We start from the raw sequence: 16,959 nt of genomic DNA, 5'->3' as shown, positions 1-16,959 counted from the left end.
TAGTCAATCTAAAATCTAAAGCATTTGAGGCCTGATTAATACTGAATAAGCATGTGAGAACATAGGTGCTGGAACTAGAGATGCTGGGGGTGCTACTGCACCCACTGGCTTGAAGTGGTTTCCATTATATACAGAGTTGACAGTTTTGGTTCAATGGTTCTCAGCACCCCCACTATAAAAATTGTTCCAGCACCACTGTGTGAGAATGCTGTGTGTTCTAGGCTTGTTTTTTTCAATGGCAGTAGGTGGACTTAATTACTATATTTTAGAAGTTTTATATATTTAATGTTGTTTGTGGGCTTCGTTGATCGTAACACTAGAAAGCTTGAGAGATCTGGGTTTGACCCTCACTTCCTACCATTTCAGGGAAGAGAACACGATCATTTCACTATGAGTGTTGATGGCATAACTTGAAAATCTAAACTAAGCTAGGATTGTTTTAGATCGTTTGAGGTCTGAAACGTATTAACATTTTTCTTATTATAGAACACCTTCCTAAAGCAACCATAACTGTCACTTACCATGTGTATTAGGGTTTCATTACACAATCATACAATACTTATCATGTTTTGTCCTAATTCAAATACAGCACAAAGGGCACTGCCCTTCTGTCTGTGACTCTGTATTACTGCATGTATATTAAGGGGTCAAGCTATATATTAAGACAGAGCCTAGATCCTATAGTAATACATATGCACAATAGCACAGAATTTATTCCTGTGGGAACTGTAACTTTTAATTTCCTGATTTGTCAGATTAAAATGTCAACTGTAATCTTGCATTAATACTGTTTTGGCATATAAATAAGGTGCATAACCCAATGAGTGAAGGACCGAATGGAAGTCTGGATGCTGGTTTTGTTACTTTTAATACTATGTAGTACTTGCACAGCATTCTGAAAATGTTAGATGCTATATTAATATTCAGTAACTTAACAGGTTTAGCTAAAATCGTCTGATGCTACTACATAGCTGTTTCATTTTTACAGTGGCTTGAAAACAATAGAAATATCTAACAAGCTTTTAAATCTATGAAACACTCATAGTACATTGTCAATCCATCTTAGTAAACACTCCTAATATGCAGTTTACAAAATTACACTGCTAAAGTTAATGTACATTTTGCCTAATACAAAAATATATTGTGTAACTTTTGCCTTGTATGCAATAACTGTGAATTGCCAGAATCCTTTCTGAATAGTTGTTGCTGCACATGCATATTGTCTTATTAAAAATCAACATATTGGCTATGTAATTACTGCTTGGGGTGGTTTGGGGGGAGTTAAATACTCCAAATTCATGTTATGCACTTACTCCCTGAATAATTTAACTTGTTTAAGATCACCTTGAGTTACAAAAGCACAAATGCTTTTTAACCACAGTCCCTTGGTATTTGCATAGAATTTAAACATATTGATTTAAATGGAACCTGTTTTTAAAATTTTATTAGGAGAGACCTTATAGAAGCCTACACCTACATAGACTTTTGTGGCAAAGTGACTTTATAATGGAAATGTTGACCAACTTACTGAAATCAAATGATTGTTAGTTAATGAAAGACCAAAGTTCATGCTACTTAATGTTCATAGTGTTTTGATGGAATTTTCTCCAGTCACCACTATGATTTATCTGACAGAATATCAAGACACATTTTGAATCCAGTGTTTTGCCTTAAGATGAGGATATTATTTCAGTGAAATATAAAATTAACAATGTTTTTAACATGTATTTAAACAAAAGGAATATCTCTGCACTAGTCTTAGGTGATCTTGAGTGCTTAATTCACCCTGCCATTGATTTTAAATAATTACAGTATTGGTCTGACTAGTAAATGTTTTAGATAACGTTTTATGAATGCCTAGTCTGCTGTTTGAGACCGAAAATAGGTAAAAGGGGTCTATGATTCAGCAGTAATTAAGGTTTTGCTTCTGTGCAACGTTTAGTTCAGTTTCAGTAAATATTATTTTGCATATTGCTTGTAAGTGCCAAGTATTCATCCAGCATGAAAGAGTCTCACCTTATACTAGAAATCTTTGTTTTTATCTCTGTGGACTGTAAGAGTTCTTATTGCCTAGGTTTGGGACATCATAACTGTTCTTAAAATCTGGCCAGATAAAATAAACGTAATGCAGTTTTTACAGTGTAAAACTAAAATGAATGGGAATAGGAATTTAAACACGAAAGCCCTCTTTAAATGTGTACTTTCCCCCCATCTTGTTATATTTACCTTTTTGTGTTTTGGGTTCTCAGAAACAGCTTGCTGTGATCAATGCACTGGCTTAACATAGACTTTGTCTCCATTCCTATCAGTGAAGTTCATATTAAAACGTTCCCCACCCCCACCAATCCTTCCCTCAGTAAGCCCTACACTGATCTTTCAGCTGTTGTACAGGCGGCTATGTGTAATATGCTTGTATAAACTTCAAGAAGAAGAATGTGATCACCTTATTAAAACCCTGAGTGGTTGCTTGAATAGAGTGGGTCAAATTCATCCTCGATGTCACTTCATTGACTTTGGTAGAGTTCTGGCAGGGATGACTTTAGTATCTTTAACCAAATGGATCCAGCCCCAGGTTTTCAAAGACAAGGAAAGTAATACTGACATTAGTGTCATTGCAATCGATTTTAAAATTAAATGGTTACCCTACACATCAGTTGTCCAACATCTTGATATTTTATGCTAATTACTTTCCTCCTTTTCTCAGAGATCATAATCGAATATCAATGTATACCTGTTTAACAGTAACCAAAACAGATTTAAATTTACAGGATTTGTATGCGAATAATATCTCATTTTCTAATTAATTCTCTTTCCCCTCAACACAATGTGGTATGTGTTCTCTGCAGAAAATGTGGATTTTGAATTCTCTAGCATTGGAGAGATCATGTCCTAAGCAGTACATGGCTATATCATTTTTGTGAATATTTGTAATAAAACAAGGATGTGATGTGCCTGTTTTATATTTGTAATTTTAGACTAGGTACTTGAAGGCAATTAAATATTTCTTGCTGCTAGTAATCTAGGATGAGAAACTAGGTTAAAATAGATGTTGAATTTGTGTTCCCATATAAACTGTACACCAAATGTCAGTCAGTCCATGCCAATTAGTGCTTATGTTGCTAGGTCACCATGGTCAATTGAAAACTGCATCAATAGAACTTGAAAAGGTTTCTTCCCGATCAGACCTTCTGACATATTGAGCAGAATAATGGATGGGAAAAAACAGCCAAGGCCCCTACCCTAGATTCAAAATACTCAGCAGTAAGAATTCATTTGCAACCTGCAATTAACTAGAAAGAATGGACTCCCAGAGAGAGTCTGGACATTTAGAAAATAAAGCTTCATTCTCCTGTGTCGCACATGTTTACTCTTTGGGTAGTGTTACATTTAGCTAACTCGGTGACGTTTTGTTTCAAATCTACATTGTCGGTCACTGCAAACAGACTGGCAAACCTGTCTCTAAAATACAGGATGAGCAAAATCCTTTTATGGTGTTCAAAAAAATCCCTGACTCTGCAAAATGGAATTTGCATTCTTTCAAAAGCATCTGTTTCTTCACCTTAGTATGTCTGAGAGTGAAGCAGTGAGTAAACATGGTCTGAGAGTTAAATTGTGCAAGGCTTCTTCCTTATACAGTGTGAGCCAAATCATTTAGAGGCACTTGTAGCTCCCATAGATCGTGAGATGTCTGTGCAATTAACACAATAGATCTGTGCTTAAGCAAATTGAACCATTTATTATACATGTCTATAAAAGGTTGGGCTTTGTAGTATGAAGTTATATATAAATTAATAACCTGCTATAATACACATGTTCTTTACACAGAAATTCTGGGGCTGCCCCTCTTATATCTTGGAACCGCATGCTGCAGTCCCAGGGTGCAGCATTCCAGCAAAATCAGTACCAAGGACTAGGTGGACCAATGAATTACCCCCACAGACCGGATGATCGAATGGATCGGGGAAGACAGGTAATAAAGCACTGTGTGATTGTACGTTATTTTCTTCTGGGTCACTTGTGCAGTATCTGTGTTATGGGAAAAGGGAAAATACTCACCGCAAATATTTCGGCAAGTAAAATCTTCTGTTTCATTTTAAAGCTTACAATGGTTCTGTTGTAGGGGTTTGTCTTTAACACATCCTCATAGGTGAATTGAAGGACATATCAAACCCCCAAATTTAAAGCATCTATTATTAGAATTTTTTGTTTTGCTGAAAGATACTGATTTGACTTAGACTGGAAACTATTGGGCTATTAGACTCTAATAGCCGAAGATGTACAGGTGTACGCATGTGTGTAGCTAGCTAGTCTTGGAAGGATTTGATTTTCATTGGTAACTGGTAACGGTTGATTTCACTGTAGACACACAGATGAATAAAATATTTCCATCAACGATGATCAAAACTTACAGCTAGGCAAAGAGAAAAAATGCAGCTGGAGAACTTTTGGGAGTTTGATTTAAAGGATATTTACTTTGTATATTTTTGACATGTAGTGACGACAATTTATATTAACAGTTATAAAACTTTAATTTTTTGAATATAAAATCTGTCATTAAGTTGTCTGAGTCCCCCATAATTTCCTTCAACTGTGAAAATTTAAATTGATAAAAACGGGGTAAAAAGCTTAAATATCATCAGTATTATCTGTTGAAATTATAAAAAAGCAAATTGAATTCCACCAAAGCCTCTCTCCCCTACACACACACACACACATTACTTATTTAGATTTAAGTAAGCAAACATTAGAGAGTTCATATTCAAACCTTAGGTGGTGTTGCCATCATTTAAAAAGTACAATATAAATGTATTAAACAGCCAAAAACAACAGCATATTGTTCTCCCCACACATGCACACATTCTCCTCCATTTTCCCAATAAATAGGTAACACATCGGGATGCACAGTTGTACTAGAAACTTTGGGTACAGAAACTGTGTGGCATAGCACAGTCGTAAAACGCACTAGTGATGTCCTGATTAGACTTTAGGCAGCTATTTGAGTATGAGGCAGATGCTGTTTTTTGGAAACCAGAGCTTGTAGTGCTCAACTGGCAGGCAGGCTACCAAGTAGCAGCTGGAGAAGTAGTAAGGGGAAATTATCTCCCTCTTACCTGCTGGCTACCCGTGTTGTTTTCCAACACAATGTGTAAGCAAAGGTGTGAGCCATTAATAAGAATGTAAGTATACCTTTGCCTTATTTTCGTAGGGCCTGGCCCAGAAAAACTACTAGCAGCTAGCTCCCAAGAAGGGGAACAGTTCTTCCCTTTTTGGTGTCTTCTGCTGCCCACCATGCACTAAAAATGCTGTGCGTGGCGCCCTTCCTGATCCCCCTCCCAATGTGGCTGAAAGCCATAAAACTTGAAGATACTTCCCTCCTATTTTTGTTAGTTTTAAAGCAGTTTCTCATACTCCCCCTCTTCCCCGCTCCCAACTGTAGAAGGATATAGTTATTATCAGAAAGATAAGTTCTGGCCTGTACCACACATGCTGGATAACTGCCCAATCCTCTTGTTCTTCCCATTTTATAAATATAAAATAAAACCCATTTAATTGGGAACCTAATAGTGATGAATCAGTTGCATTAAATCTGCCTTTAGTTTTACTCTGTTGTAACTTCATTTAATTCAATGTTATGCCAGTGTAAAACGAGTAATACAACGATGAGTCAATATCCATATCTGCTTTGCTGGGGTAATTGCTTGGATACAAACTTACATTTCAGTGTCTAATGATAAAATTATGCACTTAATTCTGAAAATTCCATTTGGTTAGCCTACAAGCCTATTCAATATGCAGTATTGTTGTAGTCATGTCAATCCCAGGATATTAGAGAGACAAGGTGGGTGAGGTAATGTCTTTTATTGGATCAACTTCTATGTGCTAACCACTTATGCTAAACATCGGTTCAATCCTGTATTTAGCCATGACACTCTAAGTACCTTCCCCAGACCTGAAGAAGAGCTCTGTAGCTCAAAAGTTTGTCTCTCACCAACAGAAGTTGGTCCAAGAAAAGATATTATTTCACCCACCTTTTCTCTCTAATAAGCCTATTGAGAGCATTATACAGTTGTCATTTAGTGCTTGCTAGTGTGAATTTCCTGCTATGGCTTTTTCTCCACATCATGTTTCCCTTCTCTATTACAGTGGATCAATTTTACTTGAATGCTCTATAAATGAGTTGATGACTTGTACTGTGGCTGTTTAAAGCAACTTATAAACAAACACGCACACACACACACTAGAGATTTGTGGGAGCCTGTGGTAGTCGTGTTTAAATGGCTCATTTAAATAGCCCCATTTCAAGAAGATGTGATTTTTTTTTTTTAATGGACATTTCAAATGTGGCATCAACCAAAGTGTGTGACCACAATGAAGCTGCTTTGGCCATCTCTGCGCTAGGGAAACTCTTGATAAATTTCCCACCGTTACCAAGGCTGAACCAGTGATAGGAGCGGCCCGGGGGAGGCAGCCTGCCAGCTGCCAACACCATTTCCATCCTCGCGTCTCTTAGTTTTGCAGCATTATGTGATGCTGAAACATCTGCAGCCAGCACATGAGCTACCCTAGTGCTCCTAACTCAACACTCGTTCAGCTGAACCTGTATTCGCAACAGTGGGATCTTTCTCTGAACTAGGGACCTTTCTGAAAAAGCTTTGAAGATCAGTTTGATAATGTCTTTAGCTCAAGCTGCTTCTCTGGTTTGAAGTATGGTAGGGAAGAAGTAGGCTTATCGGGTATAGGCCTGTTAGCAAAGTTTAAAATGCTCAGGTATGGCTTTGAAACTCGACTGTAGACAAGCCATGTTTTAACACTATTTGGCCTGTGTAGAGGAGATCAGATTCCGTGGGTTCTAGCCTGGGGCACTGACTGGGCTGTCACATCTTTTATAGTGTGATTCTGTCTACACCGGTTGGCTAAACCATACCAGAACCTTCTTAATCTACACCACACTTCTTAAGTATAGTGGCTGAACTTTGCTAAAAGATGTGTATTGACAGGGTCAGTTCTGGAAAGCTTTAATGTAATTACTAAAAATGCATCTTCACCAAGAAGCTTGAAAACAAAGAATAAATGCTTAATTGCACCAGTCCACAATATGAGCTGTTGTGGTGATAGATAAAAAATGAATGAGGTATTCTCAGGGCTTCGGGGCGGGGGGGGGGGGCAGAGAGCATTGAAATCAGACTGGAAAATTGGATACTCCTCCTCCCTCTGCAATCCCAAACTCTGCTCCACAATCCTAGAATAACCAGATATTTCTGTTAAAGGGATCAGTGAGCACTGGAATAGTTCACTGTTGACATTAAAATTGTAGTCCCTATACATAAGGGTTAACAGTCCACCTAGATGGTGCTTCTCAGAAAAAATGTTTGTATTGTAGACTCAAGAAGGGAGCCCTGCATCAGTTCAAAAAGCAAACCTTCCATGTGTGATCTTAAGAGCTCAAAACAGGATATTTTATGAAAACTAGGTTTGCAGGATTGATGGAGCTAGCAATGAAGTCTGGCATGGTGCACTCTCACAGACCAAATTATTATAAGCCAATAAATTATTTAAATCTTTCCTTGTCCCCTCACAATTCTAGCAAATTGTTCCCCTCTTACATTAGATAGAAGCCACATTAGATAGAAGACTTAATGAATTTCTGATATTCAAGTCTGGTGTCATAAATGCAGGACTTAGCTTCTGCTTGATCCTGCAGTGAAGTTAAATCTAGGCAGTGACGACGTTTTTGGTCATATTCTAATATGTGATAATACTGGGGGGGGGACAGAAAACTTCTGGCCAAGAAGGCTTACTTTTTTAGAAGTGTCCTTATGTCAACTGCCCTTCTGTGTAACCCATTTTTAAGACGGTTGCTTTGTCTCTAATTTTAGTAATTAAGCCTTCTTTGGATTTTTTTTTTTAAATGAGGTTTTAGTTCACATTATGGTCTTGGGGCAAGTAAATACTGATCTTACATTATAAGCCACGTTAGAGTTTTAGGAGTGCAAAACAGCATCTGAAACTAGTGTTATCTATAAATGTCAAGGCTTTAAAGCCCTGAAAAAGGCTTAAAATGAAAGTGGACACACTTTTTATAGTAGCATAAGTAATTATCAACTCCCTTCACCCCTAAATCCTTTGCTGCTGTGTGGCCCGCAGTGGAGTGCTTACAGAATTGATGTAACTATCTTTGATGCGGATCACTGTTGTAGCAGTTGATAAACCTTACAAACACACCAGAAATGAAAAGAATAAAATGCAGTGTATTGCAGACATATTTAACTTAATATTTAGCCTATAATATAAGAATTGTACATTAGGAATAATTCTTTCCTGTGCAACTCTGTATCAGTGTCTAATTGTATGATTATATACAATGTTTTTTGAAAAAAAAATACTCTTTGGTGCACCTTTTTATTCTACTAAGAGACTTCTAAAGGAATGCACTCAACATGATTTTTGTTTAAATTGATTTTATTAAAAAAAAAGCTTTCTATTGGAGCACATTTTTAAAACAGTCAGTCATCAATCTCTTAAATGAAGGGATGGATGGGGGTGGAGCTCTGTTTAGAAAGGGTTTGGGGGCTGCCCAAGGGTAACACCACCAAGCTTGCATGAGCCACTCCTTTTGCACTTGTTTGCCTACTGCCCTTTGGAGTCAGTTTAGCTGCTGCTCTTACTCCTAATCACCCTCTGGAAAAGCCTGGGGAAGGAGCTGTCACCATCCCTCCCAAAGAAGTGAAAGACCATATATACCCAGTGTGTCAAATCACCAGAGTAAACTGAAAATAAAGAGGAAAGTAACTTTCCTTTGACCTCTTATGGTAAAGTTTGGGATTATTGGTAACAATGGCAGGCACCAAATTTTCAGTTTGGAGGGAGATTCAAGTTGACTGTCTCTCTATATCCCCTCAGATAAGCTGATGTATTGGGTGTGGCAACTAAATTAAATACAAATGTATATCTAAAGTGGTAACCACTTTACTTGAAGTTTTCTGTACTTTCAGTACTCAGTCTGTTGACATGCATTGATATCATGTCCCCTAGTATTTAAAATGCTACTTAAAACGGAACTGATGCCTACAAGACGCCAGCACAACAGAAATGCATCTAACAAGAAAAGTCTCCTGTAGCTGTAAAAGCATATGGTTTTTGCTTTGGCAGAAGATCAGCTGTCTACAACTAAAATATACAGACTTGGACCTGTATTTCAATGAAATTGAAATAAAGACAAAACATTGTATAAATTAACCATAATGGGAAGGTTAAGATGAATCCTAACTCGGGTAGAAGCATCCTAGGTGTCAAAGCACACCCTTACTGTGCATACTGAAGGTATTCTACTTTCCACTACTAGTCTGTGTAAAATGTGCGCGCACACATGTGTGTCTATATACACATAATGGCAGAGCCATGTTTTCTTCATGGATTTACAAAGTTTGCTTTTCAAATCCTGTTCTTGTTTTCATTTTGCACCTTTTAAATTCCTCTATTACTGAAAGCAAAAGGTTAGCAGTTACTCCTGCAGCTCAAATCACCCTCAATGCTGCCTTTTGACTTTCTCATTTAGGGTTATTAAATCTTTTCCAACACACATGGAAGTGTGAGTTTGGTGTTGTACAGAACTCACTCCGTGTGTAGGAGCTGAAGTGTGTGTATCCAGGAGAGCATTTGTAAACACTATTAAGAGATGTTTAGCTCTTTCTTTGGTAGCTTTCTGTGTAAAGGCTGTATTGTTTCAGTTTTGCTTGGAGTCTGGGGCTAGGCTAACTTGTTTGCTGTGACAGTAATCCAGAAAATAAACCCTTGCTTTTGTTTGTTTGCAGGGATATGGCCCCGGGAGGCCCTACCCTTTGCCACCTCCCTCGGGACGATACAACTGGAATTAGACTCTTGAAGTCTTCCATCATCAAAACCTGTTTTTACAATAACTGTGGAAAAACGAGGCATCTTTAAGAAACGTACTAGTAGTTTTTAAACTGCAATATGTGTTTTAACTGTGTATATTTCTTACTGATAAGATTTGATTTTGGGGGGGGGGGGAGGGTTTTTATGTTGCTTTGAAACAGTGTACTGGAGAAGACATGTAAAGCACTTACTAATGTGCTTGAGAGACATTTCATGAAGTAGGAGTACTGTTCTGCCTTTATTACTAGCTAAGCATCAATTGCATATGCCTGTCAATTGCAAATCAAAACATCCTTTAATTCACAACATAAGAGCCCAAAAATAGATACTGATTTTTAAAGAATGCCTAGAAATAGGGTTTTATTAGCTGTGAAGGTAGGCACAGCAGGCAGTCTAAGAAACACAATGTTTAAAGACACGCTTTTGTCTGTATTCTTTTTAACAACACTTCATTGATGTATTTGTCTCTCGAGTTTGATTTCTGGACTTCTAAGTAAAAATGTTTCAACTTTTACAACTTTCGTCTGGTGTGTTCTTGCTCTTTTATGCCTTTTACCTCGTAGAATATGAAATTAACAACAGATTTTACAGAAAATCACATTTCAAACAAAGGTTAACAAACCGTTAGCTGGCTAGTAAATGGAATGTATTTTTTAGGGGTATTTTTTAGTAATTTTCAAAGGGTTTTGCATTCAGTGTATTGAATATTGAAATATTCTTTTTACTTCACTGCCCTATGAAGTGGCTTTTGAAAATGTGCACTGGTATTAAGTGGCTTATGACTCTTTCCTCTGGAATATTTGTGTAGTTTTTATCTAAATGCATATGCACACTTTTATTTGTTAGTTATTCATTAATAACTTGGAAAATCCTCCTATATAAACATCCATATTTTTAAGACTCTAAACCTTTTAGTTTGCCCATAAAAAGTAAACAGTTCTCTGCTCCTAACATACACCATGCATCAGGTTAAGTCAACTATTTAAAAATGGATGCAATATCTCTAAGTAACCCATTTTATATTTTTCTTTAATATGCACATGTATGTATGCATAACTGTAGCCTTTTTCTATGTAAGTATTTGTTAACTCTTACATGAGGTTATAAGAAATAGTCTCTCGTGGACCATCTGATATAGGTGTCCTCCTTCAAGGGCACAAATGTTAATATTCAAATATAAGGGAAAAGGACCAGACCAACATAACCCTGAGAGGAAGAAATCCTGAACCTAGATTCATTTGCAAGTGATTGGGGATGGAGCAGAATACTTATTGTGATTCAAAGAGTAGTCACAGTGTTAGAAACTGATGTATACCATCAGATTGCAATGGCCTATAGTGCATTACATTAAAATGTTGTGTGTATAAACATTTGCTATTGACCAGAACAGGCGCAGCAGTGAAACTCGATTTTCAGACATATAGGCATTCTCAAAGCACTCACCTCATATGGCTGTTTTTAATATCAAATCTAAAGAAAATGTTCCGTTTATCCTTTTCAAATGTGACTGACAGCTAAAATGTCAGAGAATAAACATCCTGCAAATGGAAACTGAATGCACCTTTGTACCTGGGCTTTGCATCTTTCACAACTAGTGTACATGTCAGGAATGTCTGGTGTTTGTAGCAAATAGTTGCAATTGTGTGTACACTTACTGTCTGTTTGTTCTGTGCATTGCAGCTTCTCTCTAACCCCTTCAGAAAAGTGTCATTGTTTCCTGCAAAGCATCATTATTCAAATACATAATTTGATGGTGCAATTGGAGTACTGGTGTGACTTTCACAAGGTCATTTTTTGGCACGGCCTTACAATTGCATGAACCCACGGGTGGGCGCAAATGGCCAGTTGTCCCCAAGCATCAAAATTGCAAGTGCAGTAATTGTGTGTGCATAGTTAGACATGCAATTGCACACAGGCTGGGTTTGGCAAAGGTTCCAGTCTGTAACAGTGCATTCTTTAATAAGGAGTTCAGGAGAGGGATGTAACTCAGACTTACTCCTGCCAAAATCAGTTTCACTTGGAGAAGAAGAATTCCCTCCATTGCAGGAATTACTGGCTGAAATTCCATAGACTGGCTGTGTAGTGCATGAGGTCCTAGCCTCTGAATAGTCCCTTCTGCTCTGGCAACCTGCTAATGCACAGTCTGTTCAACGAAATAGCCTACCAGGTTAGCAGGACAAACTCTGGTGAGGGAAGAGGGGTTTAGAGAGCTGGTTTTAGCACCGTTTCAGGGCAGGAATCTTTCAGGATCTACTTAGCCCTGAGGGACTGTTTAGAACAGATAGGAACATGTTTACAAACCCTCCAACCAAAGCGACGCCACGGTCCGGCATGTCTGTGGCTTAAAAAATAAGGCCTTTCAAGGGGGAGGGACTTTCTCTGCAAGCGCCTGCTTACAATGGTTCATAACCCTGGGCCAGTCCTGAGAGCATTAAACTCGCATCTTTCTCCCTGCATTTAGCTGAACTGGTCTAGTTTCTAACTTTTTGCTCCCATCCTGGGAACAGGAACACTAATGGCTGTGAGAGTGGGGAGAAAGGCTCGGGCTAGAATTGAATGGAGCCCCTGAGGGAGGAGCAATGAGAGGTTGAGGGGGACTCAGGCGGGATGGGACAGGGAGACCTGAGAGCTGGGCTTTGGAGAAACGAAGGGCTGTTCGGTGCCACCTCGTTTGAACAGCCCCTTGGAGCTATAGTGGGGACGCTGGGGCATGGATCAGTATGGGCAAGGGCTGCCGCTCAACTCCCCTCCCGCACTGCTCCTCAGGCCCATTTCTCACCCCCCCGACCCTTTCCATGAATGCACTGAAAAGGGGAGCAGGTCCATACCCGGCGGGCTGAAAGGCAGACGACGCTTTTCTACCGATTTCTCACAAGACACTCGGGGGCGCAGCCTTCTGCAAAGCCGCCTTCAGAAAACACAGGGACCCCAGAGACTACCCCAGACCCACTGGGGTCAACGGGAAAAGCTCCCCTGCACTTCCAGCGGGGCAGGATCGGGCTAGCGTAAACCGGCGTTTTGGTTTAAACGGAGCTTGATCGTTCACACCGGGCGGGGAAAGGCTTCGCTGCGGGGCCCCCAGGACCTGCCTCGCTCCCTTCGTCCCTCTAAACACAGCGTTTGCTGCAAATGACCTGTTCTGGGGGAAGCTCTCTGCGGGAGCAGCCTGCGGGCAATGCTCGCTGGGACCCCCCCAGTGAGCCAGCGCCGATCGCCCTTGCAGGATGAAAACTCCCGGTGCCGGCTGGAAATCGCATCCTCTTCTCGCCCAGCCCCAATGCACCCAATGGGAGTCCTGCCACTGAGCTCACAGGCCTCTGGCTTCCACCTGATGCACGGTCAGGCGTGTCTGTGGCTAAAGAAAGTCCCAGGGGGCGGAGAGTGGGGGTAAGGGGGGACTTTCCCTTTCTCCGCAGCCGGCTCCTCGCGATCGATCATAACCCCTTGCCTGGCTGGGCACAGAACTGACCAACTACCCAACGTGTTGCCTCCGGGCACCCACGCGCGCTAGGACATACCGCGTGGGGGGTAAGGCCACAGCCGTGATGGACCCAAATCTCCCCGTGACTTCCTTACAGGAGGGGTAGCGAGCACAGGCCGTAAGAGCCGGCTGCGTCTCTCTGAAAGGAAAACAGAGACCGGGGGGGTAATTAGCAATTGAGCAAAACGTCCGATCTCCAAATCCAGCGCTTGGCTTTCCCCTCTAGTCAGCACCACCTTGGGCATCTCTTGCTACCAAACCGAGCGCATGGCTGGGGATCGCCTCTCAAAAACCAATGGTTAAAACATCCCAATCCGGCGCGAGGAGCTCTGCCCTGGCCCCAACCCTAGGAAAGAGGAGGGTGGAGTGGGGTGGAAGCACTGGTGTTTGTTTGTTTGTTTCACGCGTACCTGCCCCGCTCGCCTTCTTGGCCGCGTCAACTTCCAGGCTCTTTCCAGAGTTCAGCCGGAGCCGACATTCGCTTCCAAGGACCCGGTCCCGGTCTCTGAGCCGGCCGGAGCCCGCCAGCCCTGCGGGGAGCCCAAGAAAGCCTTTGGGCCACCCTAAACTTCCAGGGGGGCTTTGTTCCGCTTAGCCCCTTTCCCGCGTGGTTCTCTGTGAAGAGCCTTCGCCTCCTCTCCAGTTAATGAGCTGCACCCAGTCTGCGCGTTTGAACTCGGACTAAAGGCCTGGGAAGCCCCCCTTGCAAAAGGGATCCCGGTGGCGACTGATCAGAAAACGCAGCCCAACGGCCGGGAAGGTTGAAGCTCTCCGTTCCTGACCAGGGGGGTGCTAACTTTTAGGCAGACGTGTTACCCGTACGTTACAAGGTGGGTGAGGTAATTCATCGGACCAACTTCTCTAGGCTCTGCCGAAGAGCCCTGTGTGAGCTCGAAAGCTTGTCTCTTCCGCCAACAGAAGTTGGGCTTGGGCCAATCAACAAATATTACCTCGCCCACCTTTGTCTCTGCTAGAACGTACACACACACCCCTGATTCGATCATATACATTTCAGGGATGATAGATAGTCTACACAATCTATCTATATAATCACCGAATCAGAATATGCTGTGTGTATCTATGTATATACACAAACCCATAACTGATTTTTGTACATAAACCTATTTCCCCTCTGTTACATGTAGAGAAAAGATAATCTCTTTATATTTATATTTCCTTCTTAGTTCACTGGAAGCCGCAAGCGAAACATAGTAATCACCCCTATAGCATGGTGACAACAGATTGTTTCGTTCTGTCGTCTCTTTTCTCCGTTATAATAAAGTCCTGCCGTCTCTATTCTACCCGGGCAATGTTGTAAAAGGTCATATTCTCCTAAAGGTTTCAATCTGCTCCCTTTCTCCGCAGCATGTCTTTATGTAAACAAAGCTTTTTGTTCCAAGAGGGAAAAAATCAGGCTTGCAAAATGTACTGATTATATATCTGTAGCGACCTAAACTATTTCCCCAGACATTTAAAAAAATGCATCTTCCTTGTCCAATAAATCATGAGTATCTTACATTGAACTAGTGCCATCAGATATTAAACAATAAATTCTGAAATTAATTTTCTGTCCCGGAAACGAATAGTACATTGATCAAAACAACAAGAATTTTCCATATCCCTGCACTGCATTCACAAGCATACGCCTTTATATTATTTGCAAAACCTTCGTTGGTATCCAGTTGTATGTATATATTTTTTCAGAGATCATTCTATGGGTCTATAATACAGGCCATTTATTCCTCAGACAGTTTGATTTTTTTGCGTACCTCCAGAGGAATCCAAAAATTACTTCTTTTTGAAATATTCGCGATCAAATCACAAAATAACTTTTTCTAAATGTTTAAAAGTATCCGTTTGGCCGAACACTCATTTAGGATGTTATATCCAAATTATTTAAAGGGGGAGAGGGCGCGAAGCAGATTATAAAATCTCTTATCTATAAATTTAGACCAAAAATATTTAAGGGAAAAAAGCACGATAAACATTCAGTTAAAATATTAGATCAAAAATATGTAAGCCAAACCACCACCTCCCCTCCGCCCCCCCAAAAATCCAAGGCGGTATGGAAATCTTTCGATTAAAAATAGACCAAAAACATTCAGTAAAAACATCATAAGCTATAAAATCTCTCATGTTGAGGTTATATCTCTTTAGTGGAGAATAGATTTCACTTATTTGTTCTGATAATTTATAAAGCGCACCTTGTTACTGATATTCCATTTATTTGCATTAATTAAATAACACAAATTGCTCTGAGTATATTTAACTCCAGTCATGATTTATTTAATTAAATCATTCTGTAACTTGAGTTTTCATATCGAACACCCAAAACATACTAGTGTCTAAATAAATAAAAAATAAAATAAAACCCCTAAATAGACCTACATAATGTAACAGAATCACCGTCACTTCTTAGAGAGAAAAAATATTTATGGTTCTCTGAAGTGACAGTTAAAGATCAGTTTGGAACAAAAATTGCTAATATTAAGAGGCAAAAACGTCTTTTGTACAATGAAAACAGAATGTTTTGTGAGCAACCGCCGTTTCTTATATTATAAAAAATTGCTGAAAAAGTCTATGGTTTATTTAGTTTCTCTGTATTTTTATTATTATTATTATTATTCGGGAAGAGGCTTGAGGAAGAAAACACGTCGCTGTAATTTATTTTCCTTGTTATTTTCCTTGATTTTTTAATTTTTTAAAGACCCAGCATAATATTTAGCATGCTACCTAACTGATGTCAATTTCAGGGTTTGACTGCTGTCCATTTCAGGTTCTTGATCTTTTTGAATTTCCCCCTCGTTCCTAGCTGTAGCTATACTGTTGGCAATCATTAAATGCTTTCGACTAACAATATTTAGCTTCGGGTAAAATTATACTGGGATACCAAGAGCAGGTCACACATTTTGGAGGAATTTTTCTGAGTTTCTTTATTTCCATCAGGTCTGATTTAACTTAACCAGCAATCTTTCATCGTTGGGACGGGTCACATTTTACACGTAGGGAGAAGGGTGGTTGGTTGGTCAACATACATCCAAGTAAGTCCTTACTAAATAATAATAATTAATAATAACAATAAAAACGGTTTTTTTTTAATCTGAGCATCAAAGTTCAAAAGCTCTTCTGTAAAAATATCCTCGACGGGTATAATACAAGTCTTTTTTCTCGCTCTGATTGTTACCGCTGCTTTTCTTTCCCTGTCACCTAAACGGCAAGAACTGTTCTCAGCTAACATTGCTATATGCCTCATCGACCTTGAGTTACAATTCAATTTACTTTCAATCAAATAATAATGAAATTGCACTTAAGGGGCACCCTTATAAAATTAATTCTACCAGATAAGTTGCACTTCAAACGCTTTATTGTTCGCTTTCAATTGGTTTATAAGATAGAGACACCAACCAACTGGGTTTTTGTATTTTTTAACTAGCCTAAAAAAAAAAAAAAGAAAGAAAGAAAGAAATCGGAGACTTGATGGTGGTAAACACTAATTCTTGTCCATCTGCTGCGTCAGTTTTTAATTTGGTTACTCGTACATTACACTCAGTCCAAGTCAGACGATCAGGAGGGAAGTCCTCACC

The 16,959-nt window shown here is 39.7% G+C and overlaps 1 protein-coding gene across 1 annotated transcript in view; it reads left to right on the top strand.

The window, feature by feature from the left end:
• Nucleotides 1-10,411, top strand: part of XRN2 (5'-3' exoribonuclease 2) — an 89,783-nt gene extending 79,372 nt beyond the window's left edge. The window contains exons 29-30 of the mRNA XM_054022691.1: nt 3,826-3,970; nt 9,813-10,411. Coding sequence (XP_053878666.1) covers nt 3,826-3,970; nt 9,813-9,875 — 208 coding nt within the window. The 3' untranslated portion in view covers nt 9,876-10,411. The remainder of the gene's footprint in view (nt 1-3,825; nt 3,971-9,812) is intronic.
• Nucleotides 10,412-16,959: the final 6,548 nt, after the last annotated feature.

Source organism: Malaclemys terrapin, chromosome 3 (genome assembly GCF_027887155.1).
Source record: "Malaclemys terrapin pileata isolate rMalTer1 chromosome 3, rMalTer1.hap1, whole genome shotgun sequence".
NCBI lineage: Eukaryota > Metazoa > Chordata > Testudines > Emydidae > Malaclemys > Malaclemys terrapin.
Note: the sequence above shows the minus strand (reverse complement) of the source record. Positions and strands in the feature narration are given on the sequence as shown.